Genomic DNA, 15878 nt, shown 5'->3' with positions numbered 1-15878 from the left:
TTTCATTTCATGTTTACGTAACAATGATTAAAATAGATAACAGAACCTCTAACAATGATTAAAATAGATAACAGAACCTCTAACAATGATTAAAATAGATAACAGAACCTCTAACAATGATTCAATTAGATAACAGAACCTCTAATTAGAATTGTTTATGTGCTTTAACATTCTTAAAACTATTTCATTTCATGTTTATGTGTGATGAATTATATATTGTTTTCTTCCGCCAATTAACTCGTAAATATCATGTATGGAGCACATAAAAAAAGCTGCGTTAAATATTTTGAAGTATAGCCATTGTTCTTGACCTTCAGAGGGGTTAACTAGGTTCGTAACCCGAGTTGACTTGAGGTTATCGATCCAACCTTTTTCGATTACCTGTTTATGAGCGTTAACAACTCACTACTATAAGGTAATTCGGTGTTAATAAACGAACCCACGCTCACCTGTCTGTAAAACTTTGGTCGATAGAAAGGTTACCCTCTAACAATGTTTAGCGCTAATGAATTTATCAGAAATAGATTCTAATTTAACAATGACTTATTAATTAGTGAAATTTTTGTGTGATATATATGTGTATACACTTATATACTTTTTGCTGTAGGTTGGTTCATATTAGACGAATTAGAAATGCCAAGATAATGATTAAGTCTAAGTGTTTTAGTTTTAATGTCCGTAGAAAAAACACAGCATTGATTATTAAACTAACAGTAGTGTTAAAAGTTATATATATATATACAACAATTATATATTACATTTGATCAATTTTACATTGTACACTGTTGTTACAAGCTATATATATATATAAACAATAGTTACACATGAATTCGATCTATATGTCTGTTTGGTTTAGAGCAAAGCCACATTGGGCTATCTACTGTGTCCATCTGCAAGGAATTGAATCCCGAATTGTAACTTTGTAAGTTCGTAAACTTACCGCTATCCTATCGGGGGACGAAACTGAGATGAACATTTTGTTTATTTAGAAATTTGACGTAACGTTTAAATAACAATACTTTTCAAAGCTAATTATAATATTGCTGTTATTTATTAAATGCGTTTTACTACGTTATAAGATACAATCCTTAAAATTATATAGATACTAGCAAATATATCAGCTCCCCCTACACACAGCATTTATTTCGTTGACTATATAGTGACAGCGTGTGTACCCGCGTTGTTCGCCATTTTTGTTTGGTGTCGGCTTCACGCACTAACAATTGAAATGGCTGCTAAACTTGAGCCATCAATCCGATTGCTTATACACTTAAACTTGATCTATGGGAATGTCACTTCTGTTGTTTTGTTACGTTTAATCAAAACCAGTTCTGCCAGTTCCTCACAACTTGTGTTGTTAAGGCGTTAGAAAGACAAATAACTCTGTTATGTATATATACATATATGTGTTACTACTCTTCTTCAGGAGAACAAAACCCTTTGTTCTCTTGAAGAAGAATTGTCAACTATTGGAAAGCATGTCTTATTTAAGTTTATTACACTTTATATATGTGATCCTTTGTGCTAACTCTTTTATCAAGATACATATATGTGTGTGTATGCGTGAAAAGTCTTGAAAATGCACATATTTTCTGGTATTCTCTCGTGTTCTGTGTTTGAAACGTACTGAACAAACATAAACTAAATAGAATGTTTCTCACCTTATACACGTCATAGTTTTCATGAATATCGTCGAAAGTCGTATAGAGGTCGTTTAGCAAATCAACCACCTGTTAAACATTAAAACTTGTAAAACGTGCCGGGTGATACTCTAGACATCTTGTATTGATGAGAACAATAAGATGATACTCAATATCAGAACAAAAAGTAGTGGTAAAAAAATTTTGACACCAGAAACTTTGCCAATATTTTGAACATTTTTAAATAAGTTTGCTTGTTTGTTTGAAGTTATGCACAAAGCTACACAATGGGCTATCTGTGCTCTGCCCACCACGGGTATCAAAACCTGGTTTCTAGCGCTGTAAGTCCGCAGACATACCGCTGTGCCACTGGGGGGGGGGCATGTCTTCTTCTAACTTTAAAGGTTTTATATGATAATCATAATTTGTTGAACAGATCTGGAGTATCCTGTGTGGCTGTTTTTAAAACCCGATGTAACTACAACTTATTCCATATAGTCTTGTGACTAGTAAAATATAAGTTAGTTAATTTATCTTCAAAATTAAACTACATTAAATTCCTCACAATTAATCACAAGAAATTAGAAAAAGAGTTTGAATGATGTTTATAATAATGTACAAAAATTCACGAGAAATACTAGAATCAAAAGTGTTAAAGTTCATTATCCTTTTAACAACATGATCGCTTTTTAGTTGAAGAGTACCACGAAATATGTGATATATATACATAAAAAATTAAGCAATTTGCATATATCAAGAAAACTAATGGGTGTGTGTGTGTTTTAGAGCAAAGCCACACTGGGCTATCTGCTGTGTCCATCGCGGGGAATCTAGCCCCGGCTTTTAGCGTTGTAGGTCCGTAGAATTACTGCTGTCCCATCGGGGGCAAACTAAATGGAAGGTTTTTGAAAAGCAAAACGATTTGATTTCATAATATCTCAAAAAGTACAATCACTGTCAAGGGTATTCAAGAAAGATTCTAGATGTCCCCTCGGTGGGAAAGTGGTAAGTTTACAGACTTAAGCGCTAACATCCGGGGCTAACTTTTCTGCGGTGGACGCAGCAGATAGCCCAATGTGGATTTGCTCAAAAACAAACAAACAAGTAACACCAGGTTTCTTTGTTTTTAACCATAGGTACATAGCTGAACAACTCAAGGCTGGGCACCATGTTAAGCCTGAAACCTTTGAATCTGTGACCATCTTTTTTAGCGATATTGTGGGATTCACGTCGCTTTCAGCCGAGAGTACAGCAATGGAGGTATAAGTTAACGTTATTAACTTAAAGTTCATATCAAACATGTAGTATTTTAATCTTGATTGGGTGTGATTTAATTTATTAGTCAAAACCTGCATATAGAGATGTTCAAAAAGGATTCAGTTGGTTTCAAAACGTGTCGAAATTAATTGTAATTAAGCGACTTTCTTTCATTTCCTAAAGGTGTCGTTGTACAAAGCTCTTTTTGTGACACAGCTCTTGAAACGCGTGATATACAATCAAACTCAAACTTACTTCCAGGACAGTTAATGAGTTTGTGTTTCAGAATCAGCTGATAATATGTTAACATCACGTAGCAGAAAAACAACAACTTGTTACAAAAAATAAACAACGACATGTACTACACTTGTTCACAGCTATATCACCTAATAAAAACAAAATATTGTTGTAGAAATACTCTTTTGAAAAGGAAGATGATCATAATATCCCATGAAAATACATTTGACTTCATAATAAACTTAAAATAAGACCCTAAACTCGAGGGTTTTCGAATAGTTGACTATTCTTCTCTTGTTCTCGTGAAGAAGAATAGTCAACTATTTGAAAGCGCTCGAGTTTTGGGTCTTATTTTAAGTTTATTACACTTTATATATTTAACTTCATAATGTCATTTCAAATGTTATGTTACTGTAAATAAAAAAAAGTAAAGTGTTAGAGTATATAGAAAACAAAACGCAGTTTTCATACAAACATATTATTATCAGACTAAAACTTCTCGCGGTTACGTCACCTTGGAATAACCTGATAGAGTAACTCTTCACTTTTTTTCTTCTCTTCCAAAAAAGCGGAGCTTTTTTCTTCTACCAGTTGTTCTAAGTTGGTTGCATACTGTTCCATTCGTTTAAGTAAACTGTCCAAGAAATTGCCACTCCCCATTCCCCTGCGGATAAAAATGGTTTGCGTAGAATATCATAATAAGTTAGATGCTATTTTAGAATATATTTCACTGGTTTCAATGACTAGTCATAATTGGTGTTTTCGGTATCCAAAGGATTTTTTTTTCAAGTTTATTTCCTTCGTTTACGCGTAATACATTTTGTGTTGTATTTGCTACAAAGCTTTCGCTTGTTACTTTTAACTACACATAAAATATTTGAAATACTGAAAATTTCATTTTTAACACTTAAAATTTATTACTTGCTGAGTTTCTTCATCTGTTGTTTTATGCTTGAGACATTTGGCCTGGATGCTGGATCCTCACTCCAACAAGAATACAACATATCCAGAAAGTCTAACGGACAGTCTTCGGGGGAAACCTCAGGTCGGAACGGGGGCTTAGTTCCCACCTTAACCTTGTGAATTATTTCTGAAATACCGGTGAAAGCCCAATTAGATGGTATATAGTCTTTATTATAACTACGGATATCAGGCTCAGAAAATCAACAGGCTACGAACTAAATAATCATTATCAGGAGATGAAACTGATAATTCAAAATACGATAATTTTCACTTGAAAGCACACTAACATTCTCAAAATCAACAGAAAAACAAAACACTGCCTATTTAACACACCGATTAAGAAGCAGCACTGAGCTCTTTCGACGTATTTGTAACACCGCCTATTTTACACACCGATTAAGAAGCAGCACTGAGCTCTTTCGACGTATTTGTAACACCGCCTATTTTACACACCGATTAAGAAGCAGCACTGAGCTCTTTCGACGTATTTGTAACACCACCTATTTAACACACCGATTAACAAGGCAGCACTGAGCTCTTTCGACGTATTTGTAACACCGCCTATTTAACACACCGATTAACCAGCAGCACTGAGCTCTTTCGACGTATTTGTAACACCGCCTATTTAACACACCGATTGACAAGCAGCACTGAGCTCTTTCGACGTATTTGTAAGTTTTAAGTGTTTAATAAATTCTGAAATAATAACAAAAATATACATGCTCTGATTTTGTCACGCCTGTGTCAGTTTCAGTCACCAAGTAAATAACATCAGTTTGAAGAACATTTCTGTGTATCGTTTCTACATACAGTTGCTGGAATAGCTATACAGTGTTCGACAGGTAAATCTTGTTTGTTGTATATAACTAGAATGACAGGAACGGGTGGGCAGTTTTTTCTTCATATTAATCGATACAGTTTTAAGTTAGTCGACAACCAAATCGAAAAGATTTGCGATGAATTCAACGCAGATCAAAGTTACAGTACTTTAATCTGTTTTATTGCTTATTAATTCTGATGATAAACGTTTCGGGATAAAATGACGACGACGACTCTATGTTACTGATATTTTATTCTATGTTTCCCTTGAATGACAGATACCTTAAACAGTCACATCAGAGACAAGTTTAGACACAGCCGTCCATAATTTAGAACTGCAGACCAGAGGAGAGGTAACCAGATGGCTTCAGATACATAACAAATTAGTAACAACACAGGTCTGCGAATTTAAACTTCATAAAAGTTGTTTTGGTTTTAATAACGGATCTTCCATAATTCAGCTACGCAGATTTCGAAAATAATATTCATTTTTTTCTATCACGTAAAGATTTATTACAAATCGGGAAGAAAAAACAACTCTTACTTAGATCAAATTTACAACAAATTTGCCACAAATATAACAGAATATGTTTGGGTCATTTACACAACCTCTTGTTGCCAAAGCGACGAATAAATAATTTTGAAAAGAAAAAAAAATAATGTCAAAGTGCACTCACAAACAAATACTATCCAGAAAAGACACGTCATGCGACCTGTTAACCGTTTATATACTAGCGGTGTGCTTCTCATGGGTTCTAGAACGATCGATAAGACTCTGACGTCGCGATTGGTCTAGAGAAATCCATAGCCAATGGTTGTCAACATTTTAAGCATAACAAAATATGACCCGATTTCAATGAAAATGATTCACTTATGTAAAAGTACATATGACGTTTTGTGATAAATCTGTACGTGATGGAGAAAAATGGATATCATTTTAGGATTCAGCGTACAGGAATTACTGTAGAACATTTTACGAACGAATAGTACGATTGACTGTCACATTATAACGCCCCCACGGCTGGAAGGACGAGCATGTTCGAACCCGCGACCCTCAGATTGCGAGTCGAGCGCTCTAACCACCAGGCCATCTTAACAATAGAAAATCTGGAGTTTCATAAAAGAATGTCTGTTTGTTTGTTTTGAATTTCGCGCAAAGCTACACGAGGGCTATCTGCGCTAACCGCCCTAATTTAGCAGTGTAAGACTAGAGGGAAGGCAGCTAGTTATCACCACCCACTGCCAACTCTTGGGCTACTCTTTTACCAACGAATAGTGGGATTGACCGTCACATTATAACGCCTCCACGGCTGAAAGGGCGAGCATGTTTGATGTGACGGGGATTCGAACCCGCGACCCTCAGATTGCGAGTCGAGCGCCTTAACCACCTGGCCATATTTATTTTACAATGCATCCAAAGATGAAAGGCAAAGCACGTTTAGTATCACCATGTCTCGAACCTCAGATCCTCTATCCGATATGCTAAGCACTGGGTCATGCTCGGGCCAACACTGTTTTATTTGATTACTTCTTTAACAGGCTTACCTTTAGGGGAGATTTGATTTTCTTTTTCGGATCTTTCAAAAGGCTGCAATCTGGTGACGATTTCTTGTAAAATGATGGCAAAGCTGTAAATATCACCCTTTTCTGAGCCATACTGACCAAAGATCTTATTACGTAGATGTTCTGGTGCTGTCCACAGCAAAGTTTCTAGACATAAAAAACAACACGTGACTCTAAAGCCATCCTCTATCCACTGACGGACAGTTCTGCATATGAACAAACTCAGTTTTTCTGAAATGACGAAACCGTGTATGGAAATCAATACATGATAAAAGTATTTGTATACTTTATGATAATACGTATTAAAACAAGAAGAGATATAACAGGCAGAAGCACCATTACTCGTGGAAAGTTTACACTGGAATATGCCAAGTTCGTGAATCTGCCATTAAACATGCAAAATGAACTTTTTCGGTTTATAATGAAAATAGCAAGAAAATCTAATGCAGCTACAATGGTGTGAAAATCTAATGCAGCTACAATGGTGTGAAAAATCTAATGCAGCTACAATAGTGTGAAAATCTAATGCAGCTACAATAGTGTGAAAATTTAATGCAGCTACAATAGTGTGAAAATTTAATGCAGCTACAATGGTGTGAAAATCTAATGCAGCTACAATGGTGTGATAATCTAATGCAGCTACAATGGTGTGATAATCTAATGCAGCTACAATGGTGTGATAATCTAATGCAGCTACAATGGTGTGATAATCTAATGCAGCTACAATGGTGTGATAATATAATGCAGCTACAATGGTGTGATAACCTAAAATGAGTAAAAGTGCTTCTAAACTTTTATGAGGGAGAAGTAAAACTGGTCAAGGTTTTGAACAAACGATCTTATTCTAGAGCTGATGAAAATACCGACCAAGTTTTTCTTTCTTTTAGAAATGTTAAGAACTTTATCTTCATCACGTTATACGCACGTGGATTTGGACGATTATCCGGAATAACTTGTGCCAACAGAGATAACAGACCATAATCTGTTATTTTCACCATAAATCTTCCGTCAATCACACAGTTGGTGGACTTTAAGTGACCATGAAAACCGATAGGACTATTGTGAAGAAATGCAAGTCCCTAAAATATAAAATAAATCGTTATCTAAAAGTTCGTTTTTGTTATAACTCTATAAAAAAAATATCACATGACTGAAGTTAGACGATATGTATAATAAATGGAAGGAAAAGCTAATATTTATATAAATATATCCGGCTACAAGTTTTTAAAACATTTTGTTAGTTAACGTAATTGTTTCTGGAATTAACTAGATAACAATGCAAAGTGTACACCATCTTTTTCAAATGTTTATATTAATTACAGTATTTCCTACACATGTTTTTAGTTATGGAAGGCAAGTAATCTATAGACAAATATTCCAAATGTTTCTACTGACGGGAGTTACCTAAGAAAATAGACATACTTTATTTTATTGAAACTAGTGTATAGTTGGGACTGAAATGATGGTAAATATCTATATATATTTTTCTATGTAACAAAATGCTTATTATATGAACTTATAGTTTCGATGTCTGTATATTACCTACCTTCCATCATCAGGGCTAGTAAAAAGAAAGCGTTACCGAAACTAATCGGATTTAATTAATAATAAAGGTTTTTACCTTTCATTGTGCCAAAAACGCCGGATTTTGTGATTTTTACTCTTAATATAGTAGCACAATGTGTCTGAAAAGAAATTATGTGTACGAAAACACTGTAATAAGTAAAAACACTTGGAAAAGTATATTTATAGATAACTACTCTCCATAGGTAAAATACTTGTAACACTGAACTTGGCTTTTAACTGGATTTATTGCTGATTAACAGACGACTCTTAGCTATACTGAGACATAGGAATTGATTTGTAGGATTATTAAGAAAATTAAGTTGCAACGACTTACTTCTGTAAGCTTCACTATTCAACAGAACAACGTATTTCTTTTCGGAACTAAAAGGCTGTTTGGATACTTAGCAAACCTTACAGGCTCTGTTAGGGTTCTACTTGATCATATAACAAATAATCCACTTATAATTAATTAATTAATTACTCTGAAATCTAATTACTAGGACTTTCTAGCTTCTTATATATCCTCATTACACCCTAACACTCTTACAACCTTTAAACCAATTCTTTCTCACCGTTGTCATAGTAGCCTACACGATCATCTAAAGCTAATATAAGTTAGTTACTAATATATATATATTAAATCAATAATTAGCAGTTACTTATTTATGTATATATGCATCTATTTAATTAATATGTAGTGATTACTAATATTTTCCCATGTTTCTAATGCCAAACTGCTACTTTCTTCAGCAAGATTCAGAGAAGGACTATTTCTGTGATGATAATAGGTGGGGGCTATATCCTATGTAATGATGGTTTGCTATCCACTCGTGTGAGTCTCCTCTAATAGTATTTAAATCAACTAACTCAGATTATTTATACGGTGCTCGACTTAACTAAGAGCCTTGTCATTCAATAAACATATCATAAATGTAATTAGATTTCTTCAAATCATTTATTAGATCTCCTGTGCATGAGATAGAAGCCATTTCTCTCAATCTGAATACTTGAAATTCACTCTAAAAGTATCAACTATCCGCTTTCTTCCTTTTATAATCTCTACTCTTGTATTGCAATAAAGTTTTCAGTGTTCTATATTTTTGAAGTTTATGTATTTGTTGGCAGTGATTGAATAGGTTGTTGTACTTATAATCCTCATAATATTTTTCTGCCTTGCAGGTTTATTAAGATTGTTAGATTTCCTTGTGGCGACTACCCGAACTTTAATATCAGGTTTGGCGAATACATGTTCCAGTATTAACGATTCTCATCAGGTTTGGCGAATACATGTTCCAGTATTAACGATTCTCATCAGGTTTGGCGTATACATGTTCCAGTATTAACGATTCTCATCAGGTTTGGCGTATACATGCTCCAATATTAACGATTCTCATCAGGTTTGGCGTACAAATGCTCCAATATTAACGATTCTCATCAGGTTTGGCGTACAAATGTTACAGTATTAATGATTCTCATCAGGTTTGGCGTATACATGTTCCAATATTAACGATTCTCATCAGGTTTGGCGTATACATGTTCCAGTATTAACGATTCTCATCAGGTTTGGTGTATACATGCTCCAATATTAACGATTCTCATCAGGCTTGGTGTATACATGTTCCGGTATTAATGCTTCTCGTAGGTTTGTTGTATACATATTCCGATATTAATGCTTCTCTCCCAGCTGAAAAAACAACAACTATTTCTCTGAATAGTCATTTAATGCTCGTTTTTTAATTTTGAAAGTAACACATAGTTCATTAGGGATTTTTCATCTAATCTCGTAAATTTGTTTTGTTTGGAATTAACCACAAAGCCACACATTGGGCTATCTGTGTTCTGCCCACCATGGGTTTCGAAACCAGGTGATGACTAGTTGTCTTCCCTCTAGTCTTACACTGCTAAATTAGGGACGGCTAGCGCAGATAGCCCTCGTGTAGCTTTGCGCGAAATTCAAAACAAACAGACATTCTTTTATGGAACTCCAGATTTTCTATTGTTAAGATGGCCTAGCTTGGCCTAGCGGTTAGGGCGCTCGACTCGCAATCTGAGGGTCGCGGGTTCGAACATGCTCGTCCTTCCAGCCGTGGGGGCTTTATAATGTGACAGTCAATCGTACTATTCGTTCGTAAAATGAAAAAAGAGTAGTCCAAGAGTTGGCGGTGGGTGGTGTTGACTGGATACCTTCCCTCTAGTCTATCAGCACTAAATTGGGGACGGGTAGCGCAAATAGCCCTCGTGTAGCTTTGCGCGAAATTCAAAATAAATCAAATCTATTCTTAAGTGACGTGGAAATGGACTTGTAATTATTGAGGTAATTACACGTAAGGCAATACCAGATATGTTGACATGGTATTTGGTTTTGGTAATTGTGGTTGTTCTTCTAGATATTGTTGTATTAAATGGCCTGGTTTTGGTAACTGGAATAGTTAGTTGTTAGTTAACATTCCAGAGCACATGCTGACAAGAATGAGCGTGAAACTTGTCTATTATGTTTGCTAAGCCTTTTACGTGACTTTCTGTATCATGTTCATTGTGAAAAAGTCACATCCTCTTCTATCATCGCAATCTTGACATCTTTATGTCTTGTTCTGTGACAACTTCATCATTACAATTTCTTTTCTCCCCTTCGTGCTCCATAAGTCTTTTTTGAATTATGGCAATCTAGAGATCCTTTATTTATCGAATATCTGTTGTTCTAAAAGCAACGCAACGTTGTATATCTCAAACTTTTTTCTATATTTCCTTCGTGGTTTATTCGAAAGCATCCTATACATCATTTAATTTATATCCGAGCCCTTGGACATGCTTATTATTCATCCTTTTATTTTCCTTTGAAACCTCTTATATTTATAAACACGATCTTTGCTGATTTTGTCTTACCACCAAGTGTCTCAGCGGTAAGTTTGAAGGATAATAACGCTAACATTTGGGGCTCTATATCTGCGTTTGGCTTAGCACAGTTAGCGCATTGCGCAACTTTGTAGTTAACAACAAATAAAATCTGTATTTTTTGAAGTAGCAATTAATTTTTCGTAAGCCTGCTGGTGAGAACGCTCGACACACAGTCTGCGGGTTCGAATCTCATCATCGAACGTGCTCCTGGTACCGTTATAATGTGACAGTCAAATCCCCTACTCTATTAAAACAAAGTTGGTGGTACCTTCTCTCAAGTCTACCACTTTTAAACTAGGCTAGCTCAGATAGCCATCGGGTAGTTTTGCGCTAAATTTAACAAAACAGATAAGTTACCAAAATGCTCAGAATTATCTAATTTATAATCTGTAGCCATCTTTACTCTAAAATCCCAAACGGCTTAGGTCAGTGCTTCTCACCCGGGGTTCCTTGAAAGACATCCAGGGGTTCTGCGAGATAATGAGATCCCGCAAGGTTCTGCGAAATGCAAAAGTTCCACATATTCTAATGCAAAATGCAAAAGTTCCATATATTCTAATGCAAAATGCATACTAGTCATATAATTGCAATCTGACTACATCATATTTCTTTATTAGAATAGCATAACTACACAACATAATAACAAGTCACTGCATTGTTTTAAATTGGCGAGAGATATTAGGTACAAACAGGATCTAGTAATGCAGTAATATTTTTTGTAATGAACGCTGTGGAGGGTTCTGTGACACAAATTTCACGCCAGAAAAGTTCAATGAATTCAAAAAGGCTGAGAACCTGTGACTTAGGTTACCAGTAAATGTTTCTATACTATTGTAAATTTCAAAATTAAAAATTACCTGTAACTTTTCGATACAACACCTTATCTATTTTAATTCTGAACCTCACGATATATTTTCAGGCTTACCGTAACCTTAATTACACGCGTACAATGTTTAGCACGTGTCTTTAAATTTTTCTTTTGGTATTAAGCTGTCTTAATCTATTGAGTTTTGTTTTCGTTCAACTTTATTTTTCTTGGTTTTTGTAGCGCATAAGAACAACATATAAGGACAATACTTCACCTACCTCCAAAATGTCATTTATAATTGAAAATCGAAAAGGCCAGTCGATCTTGATGACGTCGTTATCAAGAAGATCCTGCGATATTTAATAATACATTTAGAGCTTATTCACAATATGTCGCAACAGTTATTATGTTACAGTATTGTAGAATATGGGTGTAAAGTTAAATAGCGACCTTCAAAACAACTTAACCGAACCCTCGTTTTGTAGTTTCATTAAGTAAATATTTGTTTGTTTGAAGTTAAGCACAAAGCTACACAATGGCTATCTGAGTTTTGCCCACCACGGGTATCGAAACCCGAATTCTAGCGTTGTAAGTCCGCAGACATATCGCTGTACCACTGGGGGTATTAAGCAAAGAACTAAAGATATTGACACAAGCCCAGTACCTTTATTGAAGAAGGGGAAATTTAAAAGTAAATTTAAATTTCTAAAAAAAAGTAGTTATGCTAAAACTGATATCTCAAGTTAAAAAATATATTTTTCTCTCTCTCATAAAATTATATGTTGCTGTTAAAAACATATTCATACAAACGTTTTTGGTGTTTACGGAAACAAATAACACTAATTTTAATCAAAGCAGGCTACCTTCTTAGATTAAAATGAAATAAATCAACAAGGTAGTGAGTATAGCCAATTAAATAAACTGTTCCTACCTTACATAAGGATTAGACTGCATTATTTCATAAGTTAGGTACCCTCTCTGTTAGTGATATTTGTGACGTAGGCCCAGTAGGTTTATTGAGACAGAGATAATTTAGATTAAATTAGATTAACAAGAACGACTTCAGTAAAAAATAGTTAATTACTAAAGAAAAACAGCACCGTTCTTTTAATCCCCAACAACAATCTTTGATACCAGAATGTTATATATATCGTTGATAAAATATATAACCAGCGGGTCTTATTGTATTTTGTAACCTTGAACAACAAGATTGAAATGTGATTTAGCTATATACTACTAAAACTCTGAGATTGTTTGTGTGCTTGTCTGTAATTAAATACAGCAAAAACGGCGCACAATCGGGCCACGGGTTACAGAGTTAGCGCCGTTTTTCGGGTCACTTTTATGAACATTTCTAGATGAATGTAGGTACACCAGATGGCGCCACATATCGGTCTATCTATCTATATCTTAATAAAACTCTGAGATTGTTTGTCCATAATTAAATACAGCAAAAACGGCGCACAATAGCGCCATATTTGTAATGAAATGAGAATAGAAACAGAATAAAAGAAGTTTCGTTAAATATTAAAATTAGCTTGAATTCTTCATAATCTCTAAATAGTGGGTGACCCAACGGGCCCAACTGTTACTATGGTGTATATTAGAGACCGTGTGATAAGAAATAATTTCGGGTCACTTTTATTTCTAGCATGAGTAATTTTACATCACACTACCGTTCGCGAAACTTCTTACTTCACTTTTTTGAAAAATGAAATGGTCGTTCGTTTTACTCCCGATCAACAAGCAAATATATTTTCTTGAATTATGAATAACACGAATGGATTGAAATATTTAATTAAATTATCTCAAAATAAGCCTTCATTTCGGTGCAATATTGAAATTAGCTTGAATTATTCATAACCTCTGAATAGTGGGTGACCCAACGGGTCACAGTGGTCTAGTAGTATTATATGGCGTTGCTAAAGTTCACAAGATATTATTCAACTAGAATAGTCTAAAACTAGTCTACATTATGTTTGTTATTAACTATCGTCGTCATTAGGAATTAATGTCGAAACTTGTATCACTTAACGAAGACATTAACTATATAATTTAAACCAAGGTAACAAGTCAGGTTCTGACTATATATGTATGGTCTAAACGTGAGGGACATGCAGTAATTACTTTTATTATTATTACTATTCTAATTTAGACAAGCATTTTACCCGTAGACTCCCTCTGGAAATGAATTCCGAAAGGAGAGCAATATTTGGCTCGTCTGGACAGAAACCTACAAAACGTACCAGATTCTCGTGGGTAATGTTTCTTATCTGAAATTCACATGAAATAAAACAGTTAACAATAGAAAACAAACAAACAAACACTAACTACACCAATCAACGTTGTACAACTGATTACATTATTTCATTAAAACATGTAATTAAAACCTTTTACAGCTAAGTTTTTGCAAGTTATTCACAAGTAAGAAACAGATGTTCTTTTCGCCATCTTTCGAGACCCTTAGTAACTAGCGCTTTAAACGTACAAGAAGAGTACGTGGGAACAATGATAGGAATGAAATATAAATTAATAACCCTCTAACTTAATTATTTAACCCTAAAAATACCAACTAGATCTACAATCGGATTTTTAAATACATTTTATAAACTATTTATTTATTCAATTACTTGTGGATTGATGAAGTTTTCCTATCAGAGGATCCCAAATATTACAAGAGTCACAAATAAAAATGTAAACAAAATTTTCATCAACGCTGAAATTAATTCCATTAGTTATACTGAGCTTTCTTATATATTTTGCATAGAAAATGAATGTTTTTACTTAACTTGTTGCTCCGTTTTTTATATTTTACACCGAGTTTGTAACAGGCAAAAACATAAAATTGTGCGATATGTGGACTTCACTAGTATACAAATGGTATAAAAACAATTAGGTAATTTGAAGATTAAGGCATTCGTGGATTTCTTCTGTTCCTACGATATAATAGTATACAAACCCATAATTTTCGAAAGCTTACAAAAAAGAAGACATAAAAGGAATAACATTGATATATGTTGTAGTATTAAGCACTGTGATGAAATATGAGCGGAGTTAAATAAAAGCCTTGATCATCTGTTGAGATACAAGAAGAGCGTGAATTAAGAAAAAACCTTGCTCATCTGTTGAGATATATGAAGTAAGAGCGTGAGTTAAACAAAAGCCTTGCTCACCTGTTGAGATACAAGAAGTAAGAGCATGAGTTAAACACAAGTCTTGCTCACCTGTTTCAGTTCCAGGAGAACTGCTCTGGAAACATGAAGTCTTCCGATTTCCAAAGATTTGACAGCTACCTTGATTCCCTATATAAATGTTTCAATCATAAGCTTTATTCAGATACCGCTATTTCTGCTTCCGTTTTACCACTTCTCACCTAACTGTTGGTTACTTTACTGATACCTTGTCTTACTGGATTTTCAGTTATAAATTTTTGTTTGTATGTGAAATGTCCACTAATATCTGCTTCACTGCATGGAATAATCAGGATGCTAATTTTAAACCGTAATGATTGTTCGAATCTTCTCAAATAAAAATAACAGAAACTTACGTTCACAATAACGTTATTTTTCAACATTCCAATCAATCGTTAAATAATATCAAGATACAACATTTCTACTCTGAATAAATGTTAAATCAGTTTATTCATTTTTAACCGTCTCTCCTTTCCATGACTGAATGTAACAATATGCAAGTTTTTAATCGTTTCTCCTTTTTCTGGCGGTATGTAAAAATATGCAAGTTTTTAATCGTCTCTCCTTTATCTGGCGGTATGTAACGATGTGTAAGTTTTAACCGTCTCTCCTTTCCATGACTGAATGTATCGATGTGTAAGTTTTAACCGTCTCTCCTTTCCATGACTGAATGTAACAATATGTAAGTTTAACCGTCTCTCCTTTTCATGACTGAATTGCAACAATATGCAAGTTTTTAATCGTTTCACCTTTTTCTGGCGGTATGCAATTTTTTAACCGCTTCTCCTTTCCATAACTGAATGTAACAATATGCAAGTTTAACGTTTCTTCTTTTCCTGGCTGAATGTAACAATAGGTAAGTTTAACATCTCTTCTTTTCCTGGCTGAATGTAACAATATACAAGTTTAACGTTTCTTCTTTTCCTGGCTGAATGTAAC

At 34.4% G+C, this 15878-nt stretch overlaps 1 protein-coding gene across 1 annotated transcript in view; it reads right to left on the bottom strand.

Moving 5' to 3' along the window:
• The window catches only part of LOC106462216 (atrial natriuretic peptide receptor 1-like), a 28933-nt gene that overhangs the window by 8570 nt on the left and 4485 nt on the right, over positions 1–15878 (bottom strand). Inside the window, exons 3-11 of the mRNA XM_022389403.1 lie at positions 14973–15050; positions 13917–14021; positions 12027–12098; positions 7433–7558; positions 6462–6663; positions 4056–4224; positions 3649–3798; positions 2825–2954; positions 1662–1730 (exon numbers count right to left, since the gene is read on the bottom strand). Coding sequence (XP_022245111.1) covers positions 1662–1730; positions 2825–2954; positions 3649–3798; positions 4056–4224; positions 6462–6663; positions 7433–7558; positions 12027–12098; positions 13917–14021; positions 14973–15050 — 1101 coding nt within the window. The remainder of the gene's footprint in view (positions 1–1661; positions 1731–2824; positions 2955–3648; positions 3799–4055; positions 4225–6461; positions 6664–7432; positions 7559–12026; positions 12099–13916; positions 14022–14972; positions 15051–15878) is intronic.

This window comes from Limulus polyphemus, unplaced genomic scaffold (assembly GCF_000517525.1).
Source record: "Limulus polyphemus unplaced genomic scaffold, Limulus_polyphemus-2.1.2 Scaffold1119, whole genome shotgun sequence".
In the NCBI taxonomy this organism is placed as follows: Eukaryota; Metazoa; Arthropoda; class Merostomata; order Xiphosura; family Limulidae; genus Limulus; species Limulus polyphemus.
The sequence above is the reverse complement of the archived record's forward strand: the minus strand, read 5'-3'. Positions and strand labels throughout refer to the sequence as shown.